The 19,609-nt window shown below is 50.5% G+C and overlaps 1 protein-coding gene across 1 annotated transcript in view; it reads right to left on the reverse strand.

The window, feature by feature from the left end:
- Positions 1-983: 983 nt before the first annotated feature.
- Positions 984-19,609, reverse strand: part of CACNA1I (calcium voltage-gated channel subunit alpha1 I) — a 220,582-nt gene continuing 201,956 nt past the window's right edge. The window contains 7 exon segments of the mRNA XM_027871198.1: positions 984-1,709; positions 7,931-8,127; positions 8,770-8,935; positions 12,802-12,924; positions 15,536-15,682; positions 16,478-16,813; positions 18,597-18,718. Coding sequence (XP_027726999.1) covers positions 984-1,709; positions 7,931-8,127; positions 8,770-8,935; positions 12,802-12,924; positions 15,536-15,682; positions 16,478-16,813; positions 18,597-18,718 — 1,817 coding nt within the window.

Below are 19,609 nucleotides of genomic sequence, written 5' to 3' on the forward strand. Positions count from 1 at the left end.
CCACCTGTCCGTCCTCACATCCTGCCTGCACCAGAGTGCAGGACTCAGTGTCAAAAAAAACCTCCGGAGACCTAGGCTTGGACCCGAGCTCCGTCATTCAGCGACGCCCTGAGTGACCTCGGGTAGGTCACCTACCTTTCTGAGCCTCTGGCATCCCCTGAGCGTGGATCGGCCGGTGGCCGTCCTGACACCACGTGGTTCTGTATGCCACGGGAGGGGGCTCTGGCTTACCCAGGGACACATGCCCACCTCCTCTCTCCTACTACTGGAAAACTACCCTTCCTCCCCTCACCTTTTTTTGTTTCTGTTTTAGCTACGAAAAACATCTATGTACCTATTTGCTAATTAGGGTTCTCGTGCCTTTGGGGCTCCTAAAATACAATCAAGAATGAAAGGACAAAAACCGAGCCCTTCCCAGGAGTGCTAGCGGCCTCAGTGAGCTGTCCCAGATCACCCCCGTGCAGACTGAATGGCCTCAGGGCCTGCCAAGGGCAGCGACCCGGCCACCCTGCTTGTCTCCCGCTCTTGGGGCGCAAGTGTTGTTTCTCAAACATTTCCCCACCTCCCCGTCCCACCCCCTCTCTATTCTCAGCACTTTCTGGAAGTTGTAAGCTTTCAGTAAAAAAAATAAATAAATATATATGTCTTTGTGTGTGTATATATATGTATATATGTATAGATATATATATGGAAAGGGCCTCATCTGGCTCCGCATCTGGCCAGAGGCCCCCACCCGAGCCGAGCTGCCCCGGCTCTTCCTATCCCACTGCCCACGAGACTTCCAGCTCAGGGGCACACCCCTTCAGTCTCCCACGTGCCTGAGGTAAGTGTGTCCGACCCCCAGCCGGGACCCTGGTAGACTCTTGCTCGCTCGCTCACTTCGGTGGGAGTTTGGAAGCGACTGCCACAGTGAATGGCCTTCCCCCGCTGGGCACCCCCGCCACAACCGCTCCTCGGCCTGCACCCCCCGGGGTCAGAGAACCTCATCTGCTCCTCTTGGCTACCCCTGCCCCAAGCTCCATCTGGGGAGGCTGCTTGCGTGCGTGGCCATCTGGCCCCTGGGTCTCCTCGCTGGCTGAGCGGCGGTCCTTGCAGAAGTCTGTCCCCCAGGAGGGTGCAGACAGGAAGCCCCTGGGGTCGACCGAGTAGGGCTGCATGCCCTCAGTCCCCAGGGGAGGCAAGGGTCCCTTGGTGGAGGACAGGGGGCCTACTGTAGACAGGCTGCTGGTGCTGCTACACCTCTTAGCCAGCCGGAGGCCTGGGGCTGGGAGGGCGGGGGAGAAGAGGGACGTGAGGGAGAGGCTGCTGAGGGTCTCCGATTGCTCACTACTGTTGGTGCCTCCACCCTGGAGGCTGCTGCCCACCCCCTCCTCGTCAGAGGGGTCCATGGAGTCGTGGTGGGTGCAGCCGGGGCTGGTGCTGCCCCCGCTGCTGTGACTGCGCTGGTGGCCTCGCAGGGTCCGCAGGCTGAAGAGGCCGCGGCCTCGCAGGCTCCGGCGCCGAGAGGCCGGGGACAGGGCAGCTGCCACCACAGTTCTGTGGGAGGCCCCGGCGTGGGGACCGGGCAGCCTGGGGCACAGGGCGGAGGGGAGGTCCAGGGTGCACTGGGGGGAGTCGCTGAGATTCAGGCTGTCGTCCAGCGTGGTCTGAAGGCTGCCCACCGAGCCGCTGCTCCGGCTGTTGTCCAGGGAGGTGTCGCTCTCTGTGGTCTGAGAGAGAGAGAAATGAGATGGGGGGAGATCTCGGAGCTGGTGGGGCCCTTGTGTGACGGATGAGGAAACGGGTGCCTAAGGGCACGCAGAGGCAAAGCCAGGGTTTGAACCCAAGTCTTCTGACTCTGGAGCTAATCATGCTGTTTCCACCACACATGGACAGCTATTGGGCCATCTTCTTGGGAGAGGCCCGGCCTTCGCCCCCAAGCTGTCCTAGCCATTCTGTCCCTATTCACTGTGTGCCCCCAAGACAAACAGACTCCCCCCTCTGGTCCTCAGGCTCCTTCTTCTGTCCAAATGAGACGGTTAGAATTCTGAGATACAAAACAGAACAAAACAAAACTCAAGTTTTCTTCCAGTTCTTAATTCTAAGTATGTATTTAAGGACCCTTGGTGCCTGGCCCTCAGCTGAGCACCGTGTGTGTGTGACATAGATTGTAAGGGTGAAAAGAAATCAGTTTTTCCCCTCCTCTCCTCCCTTCCCCCCTTTTCCTCTGGTTTTCTCTCTCTCCCTCCGAGTCTCTCTCTCTGTCTCTGTCTCTCTTGTTCTCTCTCTGTCTCTCCCTCTCTTTCTTTTTCTCTCTCTCTCATTCTCTCCCCTTCTCCCTTCCTTCGTCTATCTGTCTGTCTGTCTGTCTGTCTCTCTCTCTCTCTCCCCCCCTCTCTCTCCCTCTCTCCCTCTCTCTCTCTTCTTTGCCTCTGTCGGCCGCTTTTCCTCCTCCAGCTCTCCCTCTCTTCTGTTCATTCTGGCACTTCTTGTGAAACCTTAGGCAGCTGATGGCACAGTGGATGGGTCTAGAGTTAGGAAGACCTGAGTTCAAATCCAGCCCCAGACATTTATTAGCTGTGTGACCCTAGGCAAATCACTCAATCTCGGTTTGCCTCAATTTCTTCATCTGTAAAATGGGGATAATAAGAGCACCTACCTCTCAGGGTTATTTTGAGGATCAAATGAAATAATGATTGTAAAGTGCCTGGCACGTGTAAAGCACCATATGAATATGACCTATGATGATGATGATTTCACCTCCCTCTCTTGGCTGCAGTATCCTCAGCTATGGGTTGAGTTGAATGACCTCCGAAGGCTTTTTCCAGCCCTCACTCTAGGATACTACGACACTGTGAGAATGCTTGGATACTTTAATAGATCTTGTGACTTTCCCTGACAGAGTGTAAGCTCCTTGAGGGCAGGGACTATTTCATCTGTATCTTTGTATCCTCAGCAGTTAGTGCCTGGCACACAGTAGGCACTTACTAAATCTTGTGGACTGAGTGATTGAGATCATGGCATTCCGTCCTCCACAACTGTTGAGCATCCCTGGGCCAGGGAACAATGGTGGAAAGAGATTGACCTCGGCGCCAGGAGCAGTTCTGGTTCCTACCATTTTCCAAGGGCAATCCTGCCTGCGCTTCTCCCCGGGTCAGCTATGGGCTCAGCCGAGGGTCCAGCTCAGAGTCTGTCCAAGGTGTCCAAGGTACTGATCTACACCGATGCACCCGTGCCAGGGGCTGGCCATGCAACAGAACGGCATGGTCTGGGCTCCAAGCACCCTTCCCACGTTGGTTTCCCCTCCAAGTATTCTGTGGCTTTATGGAATCAGGTCAATGTCATCAGAAATGGGAACGCCTGGAGGGCTTCCCCATCTACAGGTGCTCTTTTCTTTGGACTCTGCAAGACCTCGCAAGCGTCCCCTTGATTTTTCTCCCTGGTGGGATCAGACGCAGCACGGTGAGGTGGACAGAGCTCTGGCCCGGCCATAATAAGGAAGCCCACCACCAGTGACATTCAGGTGTCAGAGGTTCAAATCCCACCTTCGAAATCTGCCAGCTATGTGACATTAGGCAAAGTATTGAACTTCTGAGCCTCGGTTTCATCATCACAAACAAGTAGGGTGACCTTTCAGAGTCCCAGGCAGCTCTAAGATGCCACGTCACAAAGAAGGTGCCCCTTGACATTGGCAAAGGTCATTCCCAAGGTGAGAGTTCGCTGGACTAATGAAGTCACAGGTTTGGTCCTCTTCCCTCCCACCAAAGAGAAAGGTGATTCTTTTTTAGGGATAGGGTGGACTAGGTCAGCACTTTTTAAACTGTGGGTCACAACCCCATACAGGGTCACAAAAAATTAACAACAGTAAAAAGTTTCTGAATATACAACCACCAAAAATCAATTCAAAATCAAACTCGTAATGAATCTGAGCTGTTTCTGGCAGCACTTGCCCACGCTGAATCCAGCAACTTTGCTGCAGCCTTGGTTCTGGACACAAAGCATATGCACTTTGTACTGCACACGTCCTCAGCCCATGCAATGCCAAAGGGGCCACGAGTGAAAAAAGTTTAAGAAGTCCTGGACCAGACTGCCAATAGGGTTCCTTCCACTTCTGGGCCTTTATGATTCTGTTTCAAATCTTTCTTTAAGTTTTCTTTAACGTCCAGCTTTCTTGTCCTCTGTCTTAATCTCTAAGAGTGGTCTCTTCCTTTAATTATATTAAACTATAATTGAAGGGGCAGCTAGGTGGTGCAGTGGATAGAGAGCTAGGCCTGGAGTCAGGAAGATGTGAGTTCAAATCTGATCTCAGACACTTACTAGCTGTGTGACCCTGGGTAAATCACCTAACCCTGTTTGCCTCAGTTTCCTCATCGGTAAAACAAACTGGAGAAGGAAATGGCAAATCACTCCAGTATTTTTGCCAAAAAAAAAAAATACAAAACCCACGGTGGGGGGGGGGGGGTCACACAGAATCAGACACAGCTAAAAAATAACTCAACAACAACAACAATTCATATTCAAGGGAGACACCTGGCTGGAGAACGGTTTTTGAGACTCCACCTTTCTCTATGGGATCAAATACTCTTTTGTAATCTACAAAGCTGGGATGGTAGGTTCTAGTACTCTCTGAACCTTTAGTCCATTTTGTGACTATGATGATGTGGGCTATTTAGAGACTTTTCTAGAAAATCCAGACCATTCCCATCTCCAGTTTTCCTCAAGGACACCCCTGAGGTGTACATAGACCACAGGCAATCTACATAAAGATTCTGTGGAGAAGAATAAGTAGGTACATGAGTCAATAGTTCCTGATGTCTTCCAGTTCACCCTTTTTGAGGGTAATAGTACCATTTGTGATCTGTTCTAGGGGAATCTTCCCTTCTTTGAGATAATTGTGAAAATTGGTCTCTCGCTGTCCCTTCACAGATTTCTTCTCTCAGTCAGGTCCAGCCGCGCTCTTCCTGACTCCATTTCCTTGGGTGCCTTGGGCACGCTCCTGCATGGCGCACTGGGCATTGAGGTGGCAGAATCCAGATGGGTCATTCCGTGATCATTCCGGATGAGAATCAACCATTGTGGAAATGCCCCAGATCTCTCCTACTTCCCACCTAGCTCTTGTGCTCCCCTGGTTTCATCTGGATGTTCTTAGGATGGTTTGTGTGGCTTAGCTGGACCTCACACTAAGCTCTCCGAAGGCTCATTTCCCTTCTACTTATTTTCCCTGTTTTATGAAAAGCCCACAGTCACTCATCATTTCCTCCCATAATCTTTTGCAGATGAGTCTGTACTGCAAACCAGAGGCTGTCGCATGTCTCTGCCTGGCAGGGCGTTTGCTGGCCCAGGCGTCTTCTACTGGGGGCGGACTTCTCTAAGACATGGAGACTTTCATCCATTCCCCATTTTTCACTCAACAGCTCGTTGAATTACTGAGATCACATCGGTGGCATTTCATCTTTGTCCCTTCTCCTAACGTGGGGTTCATTCTGACTGCTCTAATCAGTGGATCATCCAACCACAGTGTCCATGCACGGACAGTTGATTCCGAAACGAGTCAGCAGCAGCCCTCCCCTCCCCTCCCCAGCCAGCCATTTCCTGTCCACTAAGATGCGGGCACTTTCACTTGTCATCAGGTTGTTCAGCGTTCGCTGCGTTCAGCACCCTCTCCTTGAATAGAATGTTCATGACATAGTCACATGAGACCTCTGAGTCATCGACAAGACCTCTCTTATTTCTTCATCCTGAATCATATTTTCCAAAATAGACTTTATTGTCATCCTCCAGGCTCATGCCGGCATTGAAGTTGCCAAGTATCAGGGTAAATACTGGGCCACGTCATATTCGTGGACATAGGAATGGTTTGCCTCTGCAGTAGCTGTCCAGTCAATGAACACATGTCAAAGTGTCTACTATATGCCAGGCACTGATATGGATGCTGTGGACACACAGACAAGATAGACCAGTGCCTGCCCTCGAGGAGCATACGTTGTAGCAAGGGAAGCAATGTATACGTGCATATGTACATATGTGTATAAATATATGCATGTGTATAAATATGCATAAAGATATATGTGTAAATGTGTATGTATAGATGTATAATGATGTGTGTATATGTATATAAATATATGTATAAATACATGTGTGAATATGCATGTATATGTGTATAAAGACGTACACATAAATATGTATGTATAAATATATGTGTGTATAGGTATAAATGTATGTAAACATGTGCATACAAATATAGGTAATGCGTATAAATATGTATGCATGTGTATAAAGACATGCATGTGTGTATAAATATATGTATATAAATATGTATGTATTTACATATGTATAAAGATATAGATATACATATATGAATAAATATGTGTGTATAGGTATAAATGCACATAAATATGTAAAAATATAGGTATGTATGTATAAATATGTCTGTATATATATAAAGACATAGGCATGTGTGTATAAATACATGTATATGTGTGTATATACATATATGTGTATGAATATGTATAAAGATGTATATATGTGTGTGCATATAGGTATAAATGTATACAAATATACATAGATATATGAATAAATATGTATGTATATGTATAAAGACATGTATATAAAAATATGTATATGTGTATGAATATGTATTTATATGTGTATAAAGATATATATAAATACATGAATAAATGTATGTGTGTATAGGTATAAATGTATGTAAACATGTATAAATATAGGTTTATATGTATAAATATGTATAAAGACATATGCATGGGTATATATATGTATAAATATTCGTGTATATATAAATACATATATTTATATATTGATATATGTATAAAGATGTATGTACAGACATGTATGTATAAATATATGTGCATAGGTATAAATCTATACAGATATGCATAAATACACAGAAACATGTATGTATGTGTATAAAGACATGTATACATGTATAGAGATATCTGTATATATAAACATGTATGAACAGGTATTTATATATGTGTGAAGATATATATGTATAAATATAAATGTATGTAGATGTGTAGAAATAGATGTACAAACATATAAGTATGTGTCTATAAAGATACAGGTACGCATAAATACACACGTATAAATACAGACACAATATTTACACTATCTGGGGGGAGGGGGGCCCCGGCTTCCAGGAGGCCCAGGAAAGGCTTCAGGAAGGCCAGACTCGAGCTGCATTCTAGGGACACCAGGGATTCTTCAAGGCAAAGTGAGGGCGTGCATTTAGGGGTGGGTGGGGGCAGCTGGTACAAAGGCCTGGAGAGGAGGGGATGCTGTGTGTGGGAAACAGCGAGAGACCAGTATGGCCAGCCTCGAGAGACTGTGAACAAGAGTGATGTGTAAGCAACCTAAACTCGGTGCCCTGATCTCCAGCTGGAAGTGACCATGGAGATCACTTTACAGAGAGGGAAAGCAAGGCCCAGAGAGAGAAAGCATGCTGCTCTAGGTCACATTGAAGTAAGTGGCAAAGCCGGAATCTGAACCCGGCTCCTTGTGGCCCAGAGCCAACCCTCTTTCCGCTCTTCCACACTGCGGCCTCACCTCTTCTATGGCCTAAAAGATCATAGGCCTCGGGCTGGAAGACAGCCTGGAGGTCATTCCATCTCCCCCTGCCTTGTTTTACAAATGAGGAAACTGAGGCTCTGTAGCGACTTGGTCAAGGCGGGACCTCTGACTCTGCCCCTGCCCTAGCCTTCTGGGTGCCAGCGCTGGGCTTTCCTGCCAGTCCGCCCTGAGAGCCTCTGTGGTCGCCCTTCTCTGGACTCTGGGGGACGGCTGCTTTCACCATCTGCTAACTGGCCTTGAATGTGGCATATAGGCCTAACCCTGTGGGTGACCCCCTCTAAGCTGGAGCTGGCCCCCATCTCCCCAACCCGCTCACCTTTGCCTCTGGAGCAGAAGGGAAGCTAGGCTGGGCCCCGGCCCCTACCTGTCGGAGGAGGGTGCAGTTGACGCTTGGAGATCGTAAGGATGCCCAGGAGCCCTGCAGGGAGATCTTGGGCAGGGTCTCCTTGCAGGCGGCCTTCTCCTCGGCCTTCTGGCTGCTGGCCACAGCTGGATGAAAGAACTCTGCAGGCATGGGCAAGAGAGGGCTGGCAGCATCAGGTGAGAAAGGACTGGCCGGAACTGTCAGAGCAGAAAGAAAAGAGGTCCCAAGGATGAGACTCTCCCAGGGGCCGGGCTGCTGTCACTACTGTGGGGGGTAGGTTCACTCTGAGCAGAGGAGCGGGCTGAGGGGACAGACTTTGTGGGTCCTCTGAGCTAGGCCAGCACCCCACCAGAATGTTTAGACTCTCCCCTCTGCTTTCAGAACAGCGATGATGTAGCCATCAAGGAACGGAGGATTAGAACTGGCCACTGCCAGATGGAAAAGGCCAACAGCCACCCCACTGATGATCCCAATACTCTCCGCTCCCACGGCTCAGCCTTGGACTCTGTCTCTGACAGGAGCCCCAGGGCTGGGCTCTGGGAATTGGTCTCCTTATAGGATCCTCCCAGATAGAAGTGGTGGGGAGGCAGGTTTGAGCTTGATACGAGAAAAGGCTTTCTAACCATCAGGGTTGTTCAACAGTGGGAGGGGTGAGTTCCCCATCACTGAGGATATCCAAGTCAAGGCTAGATGGCCCTTCTTTGGGGACATTGTTCATGCATTGAGTAGGGGTTAGGCCAGATGGCCTCTGAGGTCTCTTCGGGCTTGGCGGAGTCTAGGATTCCTCAGAAGCAGGGCCCCCCTTCACCCCCTAGAATAGTGGCAGGAACCCTCCTCACCCTGACCACTCTCGTGTTTCAGCCAGGACTGGACAGGATTGAAGGGGTCCTTCTCCATCTCACACAGGTAGCTCTCTGGGGCCTCTGAAACGGCCATGTTGGACAACGGGAAGAAGCATTCTCCCGAGTCCCCGATCTCGATGGGGTCAGGAGTCTCTGACTCTCCCTGCTGGAGAAGGAAGGGCAGATTGAGAGGCTGAAGGGGCTCTGAGTTTCCATCGGAGAGAGCACTGGATTTAGAATCAGAAGACCCGGCCCTGGTGCCGGCTTTGTTCTTTGTTAGCTGTGTGGCCCTGGCAAGACTCCAAATGCCTCTGATTCCCAGTTTCTTCATCTGTCAAATGGGTCAATAATCCCCAATCTGGCCTATTCCTGGCTTAATGCAGGCTCAAATGAGATCATACTATGTCCCAGGCTTTGTGCCAGGCACCAGACATACCGGGGCAAAAATAAAACAGTCCCTGACCTCGAGGAGCTAACTTTCTCCTTGGGAAGCCACGAGAGCTTAGTAAGCCACGTACAAGAAACCATTATTTTTGACACGGGTTGGAATCACAGGGAGTGATAAGACGTGGAAGAAAGGAGACCCATCCCAGGTGTGGACGGCTACTGCCCAGATGTGAAAGGGCCTTAAAGGACCTTTCCTAAATCTGTGGCTGCTTCAGGTCAGGATTCTACCTTTGCAGATGGAGCTTGGTGCTCTGCACACAGCAGGTACGTGATAAATGTTTATCAAATTGAATCGCATTGAGGGTCTATCAGCGTCTCTCTACAAAATGTTTGTCACAGAGGCTGTTTCCTCATCTGCAAAACAGAGGTGGACCATAGTTGTACTCTGTGTGTCACAGGGACTATTCATCAGATTGCAGATTTGAGAGAGAGAAGGGACTTACTTCAGAGGCCACTCATCCAACCCTCTCATTTCACAGATGAGGAAACTGAGGCCCGTGTGTCAAGGGACTGCCTGGGGTCACAGAGGCAGTAAGTGGGAGATTTGGGATTTGACTCCAAATCCAGAGCTCTTTCCACTACATCACACTTCAAAGATTAAATTATGTTGTCTAATTTCAATGATAAATACATTCTGATATGGTTTCATTACTTGACAAGCGGGAAACCTTGTATTACTTGGCTCCCAGAAAACTGGATTTGTAACCATGAGACCAAGTTTGCTGCTTACTATCTGTATGACCTTGGTCAAATCATTTTATTCTCTGAGCCTCATGGCCTCTAAGATCCCTTCCAGCTCCAAGGAGAAGATACTATGCCTTAAAATCAAATCCTAAGGCCGTCACCTAACGCTGTGCAGCAAATATATTAACATATTAACTATACAATAATAACAAAAATACAATTACATATTAACTAGGATTTAAGGTTTACAAAGCACTTGTCTCATGTATTATCTCATTTGGTCCTTAGAACAACCCTGTGAGGTTGGGGATATGATTATCTCCATTTTAAAGATAAGTAAAATGAGCCTGAGAGAAGTTGAGTGATTTACCCACAGACACACAGCTAGAAAGCACCTAGGGTGAGGTATGAACTCAGGTCCTCCTCACCCCAAGCGCAAGACTCTTAGCCTCTGGCACTCCTTTACACCACCTCTCTGGCCCTCTGTTCCTTCCTCTTCCATGTCGATGTCTAGAATGTTAGGATTTTTTGTTAGTTCAAGTGTCTGGCTCTCCAGTTTCCCACACTCTCCGACTCCTAGGGCAGAGCTTTCTGCCATCAGGGGAGGGGAAACCTCTATGTTGTTTGGGTCACAGGAAAGGACCCAGGACCCTGGGGAGGGTGAGGAGAATGCAGAAGAGATGGGCATTTCTGGCTTAAAAAGAGAGAGGGTAGAGGTGGGGAGTCAGCAGTGGCAGACAGAAGGAGTGGGGAAAGGGAGTGTGTGTGTGTGTGTGTGTGTGTGTGTGTGAAAACAGCTGGCTTCCCTCCAGAAGTATTCACACAAAGAAGATCTCACTGCTTGGCTGACTGCAAGGTAGGACTCCCGATGGGAAAGTTCAAGAGCTCCGGGCTCATACTATGGATCTATCCAGGCCCCACCATCAAACTGGGGCCACCTGAGTGTGGGGGACTCATCTCTCCCCATCAGACCGGAGGCTCCCTGAGGGCAGGGACTTCAGTCTTCTTCACTAGACTGGGGGAGTCATGAGCTACCTATAACCATGGGTTATATTAGAGCTGACGTCAGGGCTGGAGGAGACCCCCGAGGACATGTAGTCCAGCACTCTGATTTTACACAGAAGTAAGCTAAGGCCCAGGGAAGGGAAGTTGCTCGGGTAGACCCAGACCAAGGGAACCTTCAGGGGGTGGGGAAGACTAGAGCTGCACTGTCCAGGGATCTCAGGGGGGCATTTTCTGTGGGCTGACCTGGGCTCCAGACCTTCAGGAAGCTTTCTAAGAGTCGAGAAGGAGGAAGCGTTTCAGGGTGTCTGCAGTCTCCTCCTCCCCCCGCCTCTTGTGATCCAGGAATGGGCATGGTAAGGGGCTTATTTATCAGGTGGTGAATCTGTGACGACAGAGTAATTCAGCTACAGGCCAGGCTGAATCTCAAAATCCCATGGTTCTGGGACTGCCTCTGCCTCCCATGGGTGGGCTCCCCGCGTCAGCATCAGAAGGCCATTACAACAGTCCAGGGGAGAGGGAAAAAGAGACTGAACTGGGGGCTGGCCACAAGACTGGAGAGGAGGGCGGATGGTTTGGAAACAGGACTGAGCAATTCCTCTGATAGATGTCGGGGGGCGGGGGGCAGGGGCAGGGAGGAGCCAAGGTTGGCTCTGGGTGACTGGGAGAGCACTGGCGCCGTTGGCAGAGTCGGGGATGTCTGGTAGATGAGCTTGTCTTGCGCTGGCTTTGGAGAAGTTGTACCTTTAGGTAGCTGGGGGCTCCCAGGTGAAGGGGGTTTTGCCTGCGCGATCAACGAATTGTGGGATCACAGAGAGGTGGCTGTAGCGCTGTATGGGACCTCTGGGTCCATAAAGTCTGCTCCCTCATTTTACAGATGAGGAAACTGAGGCCAGGGAAAAGAAGGGACTTGCCCAGACTCACAGAGGAAAGACGTGCCTGACCATGAACTTGAACCCGGGTCCTGTGGACTCCAGATCCGAGGTCTTATCCATTTTACTGTGCTGTCTTCCTCCCTCCCTTCCGAGTCTGCTTATGATGGCTAACAAAGCCCGGGCTTGGACAGTGGGTAAGAACTGGGATGTATGAGGGAGGGGCAGGTGAAACAAGCCTTCATTTCATCTTGCTCTTTCCCACTGAGAGAAAAACCCACTCTCAAACACAAGTGGTGTGGCGCATGCGCAGAGCTCTGGGCTTGGATTCTGGCACTCCTGGGTTCCAATCTTGCCAATGACCTTTACCCACCACTTTATTTCTCCAGCCTCAGTTTCTTCATCAGAACAGCACCTCCCTCACCAGGTTGTAGTGAGGCCCTAATGAGAAAACCTTGCCGTGGGACTTTGCAAACCTGAGAGGGTTGCTCTGGGGGTGACTGCTTAGCTCTCCCGTTCCCAGGGGTCACCATCTGGGGTGATCTGGAGATAATTATTCCTGTTCTGGTTCTGCCCCCGCAAGCCCGGATCTAAACCTGAAATGACTAGCCCCCTGCTCCGTTAAGTGGATACCTATTTCTCCTTCCCAGCTGTTCCCCATTGATGCCTGTCAGGAATAGAATTTCTTCTCCAGAGACTCTTTCATACCTATGACCTCACCTTGTCCTCCTCACTAGCCTATGAGGAAGACGAGGAAAGAATTATTCACCCCATTTGGCAGATGAGGAAATTGAAACACAGAGAAGGCGAGTCATTTTTCTAGGGTCACACAGTTGGTTACTAGAAGCACTGGGGCTAAGAATCCAGCTCTCCTGACTTTATGTGGGATGCCATGTTGGCTAGCTTGGTACCAAGAGCTTCAATGCAATGTGAGTTTGAAGGGAATCCCAAGGACCCCGTGCAACCTCTCACAGTCAGGGGGACAGTTCTGTTCAACCCTCCCTCCCACTTATCCCTCTCTCACCTTGACCTCGTTGGAGGCCACAGGGCATGCCGGGGGATCCTCCAGGCTCACATCATCCCCCAGTAGGATTGACGAGGACTTGTCTGAGTTCAGGGAGAAGGCCTCCACCTCAGCCAGCTGAACCTGGAAGAAGTCACAAACCACCTGCTCAGCCTTCAATGGGCTTGGGAGGTGGGTAAGGGCAGGGAGGTACAAAAGGAGGCAAGAAAAAGAAATATTTATTGTTAAATATAACCATTCTAAGAGCAAAGAACTAGGAAAAAATTGGATGCCCAGTAATGGAGGGAATGACTGAACCGATTATGACATATGAATGAAATAGGGTAGTTCCATACCATGAGTAATGGCAAAAAGGCTAGATTCAGAGAAACTCGGAGAGACTTGTATGAACTGATGGAAACAAAAGTAAGCAGAACCGAGAGAATTATCTATACAATGGCCAGCCACAAAAATAAAAGGGGAAACAATCTGGAAAGACATATGGACTCTGATCGATGCAAGGACAGACATTTTTCAGATAGCCATCCTTGGGCTTGTGGAAGGAGGAATGGGGAGTAGTCATGGAGCCATCATTGAGCTTGAGGGATGGCTGAGGGGTAGTCAAAAGGAAGTCAAGGAGGGCAGCGTGGTACAGTGGAAAGAACATTGACTCTGTAATCGGAGGACCTGGGTTCAAATCTTGCTTCTGATGCTTACTACCTGGGTGACCTTGGGTAAGACACTTAACCTCAATGAACCTCAGTTTCCTTCTTTGTAAAATTAGGAAGTTGAAATAAATGGTCTCTGATCTTCCAGATCTGGATCTATGATGCTGTAACCACCTAGTGAGTCACAGCTGGGGTTGGAGGTAGAGAAGGTAGGGAGAAGTTTCATGCTACAAGGCCATTGCTGGGCTTGGAGGGAGAGAGAATCAGGGGAGACAGGAAGAGGTCATAGCACCCCCCCTCACAGGCTGTTACAGGCATCTTAGGGAAAAAGGACCATATCTGAGGAGTCACGAAATTCTGGGATTTTAAAGCTAAAAAGGAACTTTCCAGGCCTCTGGCCATCTGGTTGAATCTCCAAATTTTGCATGTAAGGAAACAGGCCTGGAGAAGGGAAGCTATTTTTCTGAACTCAGAGATTGGGTTAGAAACGGATGAGTGTTCACCCAGTTCTCTCTGGATTTGATCTACTTTCTCCAAATACTCTAGAGCCATTTGGGCAGGGTCTGGACTGCACAAGGTCAGAGAGGGCTACCCTCCAGCTGGAAACAGTATCTATAGAAGGAGAGGGTGAGATGAGAACAGGGACCCAGGAATCTGATCAAATAGCAGAACAAGAGAAAGGCTTTCTGCCTAAGCAGGGATGGCGGATGGCACACTACAGCCAGAGAAGCAGAAGGCTCTCCTTCATGGAGCAGGAAGGAGTTTCCTCCCAAGCTAGATGGATAGGAGGATGCCTTTGCCTCCTGTCCATTGGAAAGGGAACTTCAAAATCAGCAGACAGAGCTACAGGCTGGGACCAGAAGAGGTTGCCCCAAGGATGCACTGGTGGAGGAACTTTAGAACACAGAATGTCAGAAGTGGGAGGGGCCTTAGAACAGGGAATGTCAGAGTTGGGAGGGAACTTAGAACAGGGCATGTCAGAGCTGGGGATGGGGCAGATTATTAGAGCTGCAAGGGACCAGTTCAACCCCCTCATTTTATTTGTGGGAAACCTGAGGCCCAGAGATGGATTATGCTTTGCCCAATGTCACACTAGATGTTAATGGTAGAGCCAAGACTCAAATTTGGTTCTCTTTGGCTCCTAATCTAGGATTCTCTCTTCTATTCCATTCTGGGGACAAGGAAAGCTCCCTCAGGTCATTAGAAATGCCCAAAAGCAAGATCACTTCAAGAGGTCAAGATTGACAACGGTCTTGGCATGAACCCTTGGCAGATCCATAGCTAGAGCAGGGCAACCAGAGCTGTGACCCAGGGTGCCAAAATTTAGAAGGTGCTTGATATTCTATGCAGTCTTTCCAGAGACAGAAACAAGCTTAATACCTAGTTAGGAAGAATAATTAGTTAAAAGAAGAAGCTACCATTTAGTGAGGTCACTTCTTTCGAATCCAGCTGGCCACATCCTAGGTACCCAGCTCCAGCTTCTCTAGCAGCTGCCATATCTCTAGCTTGCCACATCCCCCATTCTCACTCTCCAACTCAAGTCTCTAAAAGACGTGACTTGAAGGCACATTCCATGCCATTTTCCCCACTTACAAGAACAGCTCATGTGGTTCTGACCACCTTCTGCCATCCCCATTCCCAGTCTACTGCCTCATTCTTTTCTTACAACAACCCCATGAGGTAGCCAGGGCAGGGTCAGACAGGGACTGCACTCCCTGTTTAACATACAAAGAAAATAGGACCCAGACAGGTCACATAACTGGCCCAAGGTCACACAGCATGGAGTCAGCACTTGAACTCAAGTCTCCAGAAATTCTAGCCAAGTACCAATGGATAGAAGGAGCTGCTCTGGCAACTGAGGAGCATACTGTGGGACTGCCCCCCACACCATACACAAGGCTGCCCTTTCTGCCCTCTTATCCCATGGTCCCTCCCCAACCAGCCCTGCCAAGGAAGACACTGGCCAACCGTGAAAGGAGCCAGGTCATGGAACAGATCCCAAGCTGCTGCCTAAGCCTGTGCCAGCTGGGGGTGGGGTGGGGTGGGGGAGTGGCCCCTTCCCCCCAGGACCCCTGCCCAGATGTTACCTCTTGCTGGTCATGATCACACCTCTCGCACACAGCCGGGGAGGAATAATGGTGGAAGACGGAGCCGGACAGGTTATCGATCATCATTAGCTCTCCTTCGAAGGAGTCCTTAATAATTAAAGAGACACTGTCCAGCCACAAGTTCTCCTAGGGGGGGACAAGAAGGAAGGGGGTGGGGAGGAGGAGGGGAGAAATTACTGGAAGGAGCCAGAGCGGAACAGCGATGCTCGGTGGGAATCTGGGGGAAGAAGTGCAAGGAAGTGGAGGTGAGGGGCACGGCCTCCTGGGGCCTGGGGCAGTGTTGGGAGTTCATGAGATCCAGACTTGGAGGAGGCTTGGAGATGACCTAGTCTAACCACCTCATTTTACAGAGGAGGAAACTGAGGCCCAGAGAGGGGAGGGGAACTGTTCTAGGTCAGCTAGTAAGTAGGGGAGCCAGGATTTGAACCCATATCCTCTGTGGGTGCTCTATCCACTGCACTAGGCTGTATTTCCAAGTTTTGCCTAGTCTTCTGAAAGAAGAGGCCAGCGCCTCTGGTCTCGGGAGAGGTTTCATACCACTCCTGCCCTGCCAGGCCTCCAGGCCCACATCAGTCTCCACCAAACCAGACTTGGCCTTCAAAGCCCAGGGATGCTCCAAAGGCCCCATCCACCTCCTGCCAGGCAGCCAGCCAGCCTTCCCGTCCTCGCCGGTCATGTTTGCTGGCCACCGCGCCCCTGAGGGCTAACTCACTCCACGAACCCCTGTTCAACTGTGAAATCCCCCTCCGCGGCCCAGCTCGGCCCCTCTCCTTTGCCATTCCCGTCCTCTCCCGGTCTCAGGGCTCGGGCCCAGCCGATTCAGCACTGGGCCAGCCATGCCGCACTCCCACACCGCGATGCCGCGGTCACCCCCCTGTCCTCCCGGGCTGGGTAAGGGCTGCGCCCCTGGGAGCCCCCTACCTGGGCCGGGGAGTAACAGCGCAAGCAGCGGCGCGCCTCGGGCTCGGCGGGAGGCCCCGCGCCGGCCGCACAGCCTCCGCCTTTGCCGGAGCCCGGGGAGCCCGAGCTCCGCGGGCAGAGGCCGTGGGCCATCTCCAGCTCGATCTCGGCGTCCATCTCCGCATCCTCCTGCGCCTCCTTGTTGCTGTCGTCCAGGTGCTTCATCAGCACGGCCACCACCACGTTGATGAGGACGAACTGGGCGGTGAGCACGAAGCTGACGAAGTACAGCGGCGAGATGAACTGGAGGTTGCTGAGACAGCTGCGCTCGTCGTGGGTGCAGTCCCGCAGCGTGTCCTGGGTGGGGGCAGAGGACGCAGGGCCAGCGTCACCTGCTGCGCCTGGAGCCTGGAGGGGCCCTGCCGCCAACCGCCCGGGGGAGCGTGCGGCAGAACCCCCGCGCCCCGCGGTGAGGCCTTGGACAGCGGGACGGCCCATTCCACTGGGCTCCCCTTTTTTTTTTTTTGGTCTTGTGCCCATTAATTTCACGGCCACGAGGCTCGGGAGAAGGGCGGGGGAATTTCCAGCCTCCTCTCCACCACCCCCTCGGCTTCCTCCTCTTGCTTACTTTAGCGAATTCCCAGTGATTAGCCCTTCCTGGCCTGAGTCTGTCCAGCTCCTCGTGGACTGGAAACCCAGACGGGTGCCATCTGAGAGTGAAAAGGCACCCTGGAAGGCCAATGAGTTCAACTCTTATTTTACAAATGAAGAAACTGAGGCTCTCAGAGGAACAGTGGGATGCTAAGGTCACACAGCCAGGAGCCCCTGGCAGAGCTGGCATTCATCCCCTCATAACCAGGGCTCCTTTTAGGGTGCCAGTTTACATTCTATCTCATTGAGGCTTGTTCCCAATGTAGACGTGTTCCCGTGGTTCTATTTGTGGGTGTCCCGTTCCGCTGCTGACCTCACCTGACACTTCGTTTTTGTGTCCCCAACACGCTAATGTGTAATATGCATGATAGTTATTGGCATGGGTGTCTCAACCACCTTCTAGACTGAACTACTGAGGCACAGATCATGTCTTATTTGTCTTTCTGTGTCCTTCAGAGCCTGGCCCAAGGCTTTGTTCATAGCAGGTACTCAAGAAATGTTTGCTGAATGAATGAATGAATGAATGAATGAATTCTGAGACCAAAACTCAGGCCTCTTGCCTTTGGCCCAGGACTCTCTCCACTTGCACACACTGCCTTCCCCAAGATCTCACTGAGTGGGATGTGGACGGGCAGACAACTGGAGAGGAGAGGGAAGGGAAGGCCTGCTGGTGCGTTCAAGTCATTTCACAGCAGGGTCACTGATTCCAGAAAGCTGGCAACGCTTTCCTTGCTCATCTCTGTCTCTTTAAACCCTTGGCTTCTCTCAAGGCTCAGCCCAGGTAGCATCTCCTACCTGAGGCCCTTCCGGATATCCCCAGTGTTAGTTATCAGTGACTGATCATTTCCCCAGTAGACTGGAAGTTTTGTGAGGGCAAGGAGTGTTTTTTGTGTTTGCATCCCCAGCATCTGGTATAGTGCCCAGCACACGGCAGATGTTTATGCTTGTTGGATTGAATCGCCGAAAATGTGAAAATGGGACCAAACCTCAACCGAAACTCCTTTCATTGCTTTGTTCTTTAATTTTCCCCACCCCCAACCCTGGGGAATTTTGAGAGGAACATTACTCCCTCCTTCATTCCTTCATCCATCCCTTCTTTCCTCCATCTATCCTTTCCTCCCTTTCTTCTTCTTCTTCTCCTCTTCCTCCTCCTCCTCCTCCTCCTTCTCTCTCTCTCTCTCTCTCTGTATTTGGGATATCGAATCTTGCTGCTAAGGGATTTTTCCCTATATTAATTTATCCATTAATTACACAAAAATCTGTTTATTTTTCTTCCTTCCTCCCTTCCTTCCTCTCTTCATTTACCTGTCCTTTCCTCTTTGCTTCTTCACTTCTATCCATCTCTTCCTTTCTCCACCTGTCCCTTCTTCCCTCCCTTATTCTGTCCATACTTTCTTTCCTCCATCTATCCTTTCCTCCTTTTCTCTATCCATTCCTTCCTTCCTCCGTCTATCCTCCCACCTGATCCTCCCTCCTGGTCCCCATTTACCTTCATGATCCCATTCCAGTTGTCCCCAGTAGAGACCTGGAAGAGCGTGAGGAAGGCCATGCCAAAGTTCTCAAAGGTGGCATGGCGGCTCATACCCTCACAGGGGTGCTCATCGCTGCACACTGGGAAGAGAAGGAAAAACAATGTTAGAGGTGGACTCAGCATCCCAGACCCCGCCTCTTCTGGGTTTATGGGTGGCTTCCTTGCAATGACTGGCTGGTGTTCTAGGTAGCAAGGGACCACTGTCATTGTCAGACCTAGGTGGGGACTGAAGCTCCCCCACCCCCCCAAACCCTGCTCTGGCCAGTGGAGACTCTTTGGGCAGAGGGGGAGGGGAGAGCCCTCATTCCCAGGTCAGGCTGAGCTGCTTGCCTCCTAGGACCGTGAGTGAGAGTGGGCAGCACAATGCCATCTGCCAGGCCAGCCTCCTGCTCTCTGAAGTGTGTCTGGCACATTTCATGGCAGAATAAACTCAAGGAAGAAGCCTGGGGTGGTAGAAAAGCTGGGGCTAGAGGCAGCGGACTTAGAGTTGATGCCACTTCTGCCCCTCACTGGTCATTTGCCCTTGGCGAAGCCCTTGGGGCACTTCTGCAGTCAAATAGAGGGGGACACACTGGATGGTCTCGAAGGGCCCTTCTCAAGCAAAATGGAGGAGTCTGAGAGGTTTTATGGTGAATTAGGAAGATACCGCCTTGGTAACATGAAAGCTGGCACCTTTGTAGGGATTCAAATCATAAGTGAAATTATAGGAGTTTGAGCTAGAAGGGAGCTTAGAGATTACACAGTTCAGCTTCCTCACTTTACGGGCAAAGAAACTGGAGCCCAGATAAAGGAAGGGATTAGTCCAGTGTTGCACAGATAATAAGGAGCGAAGCTGGGAGTCAAACTCGTGTCTTCTGAAGCCAAATTCATCTACCTCTCTCTCTCTCCCTTTCTCTCCTCTCTCTTTCCTTCTCTCTCTCCCTTTCTCCTTCCCTTTCCTTCTCTCTCTGCCTTTCTTTGTCTCTGTCTCT

Source organism: Vombatus ursinus, unplaced genomic scaffold (assembly GCF_900497805.2).
Source record: "Vombatus ursinus unplaced genomic scaffold, bare-nosed wombat genome assembly UNPS02003292.1, whole genome shotgun sequence".
In the NCBI taxonomy this organism is placed as follows: domain Eukaryota; kingdom Metazoa; phylum Chordata; class Mammalia; order Diprotodontia; family Vombatidae; genus Vombatus; species Vombatus ursinus.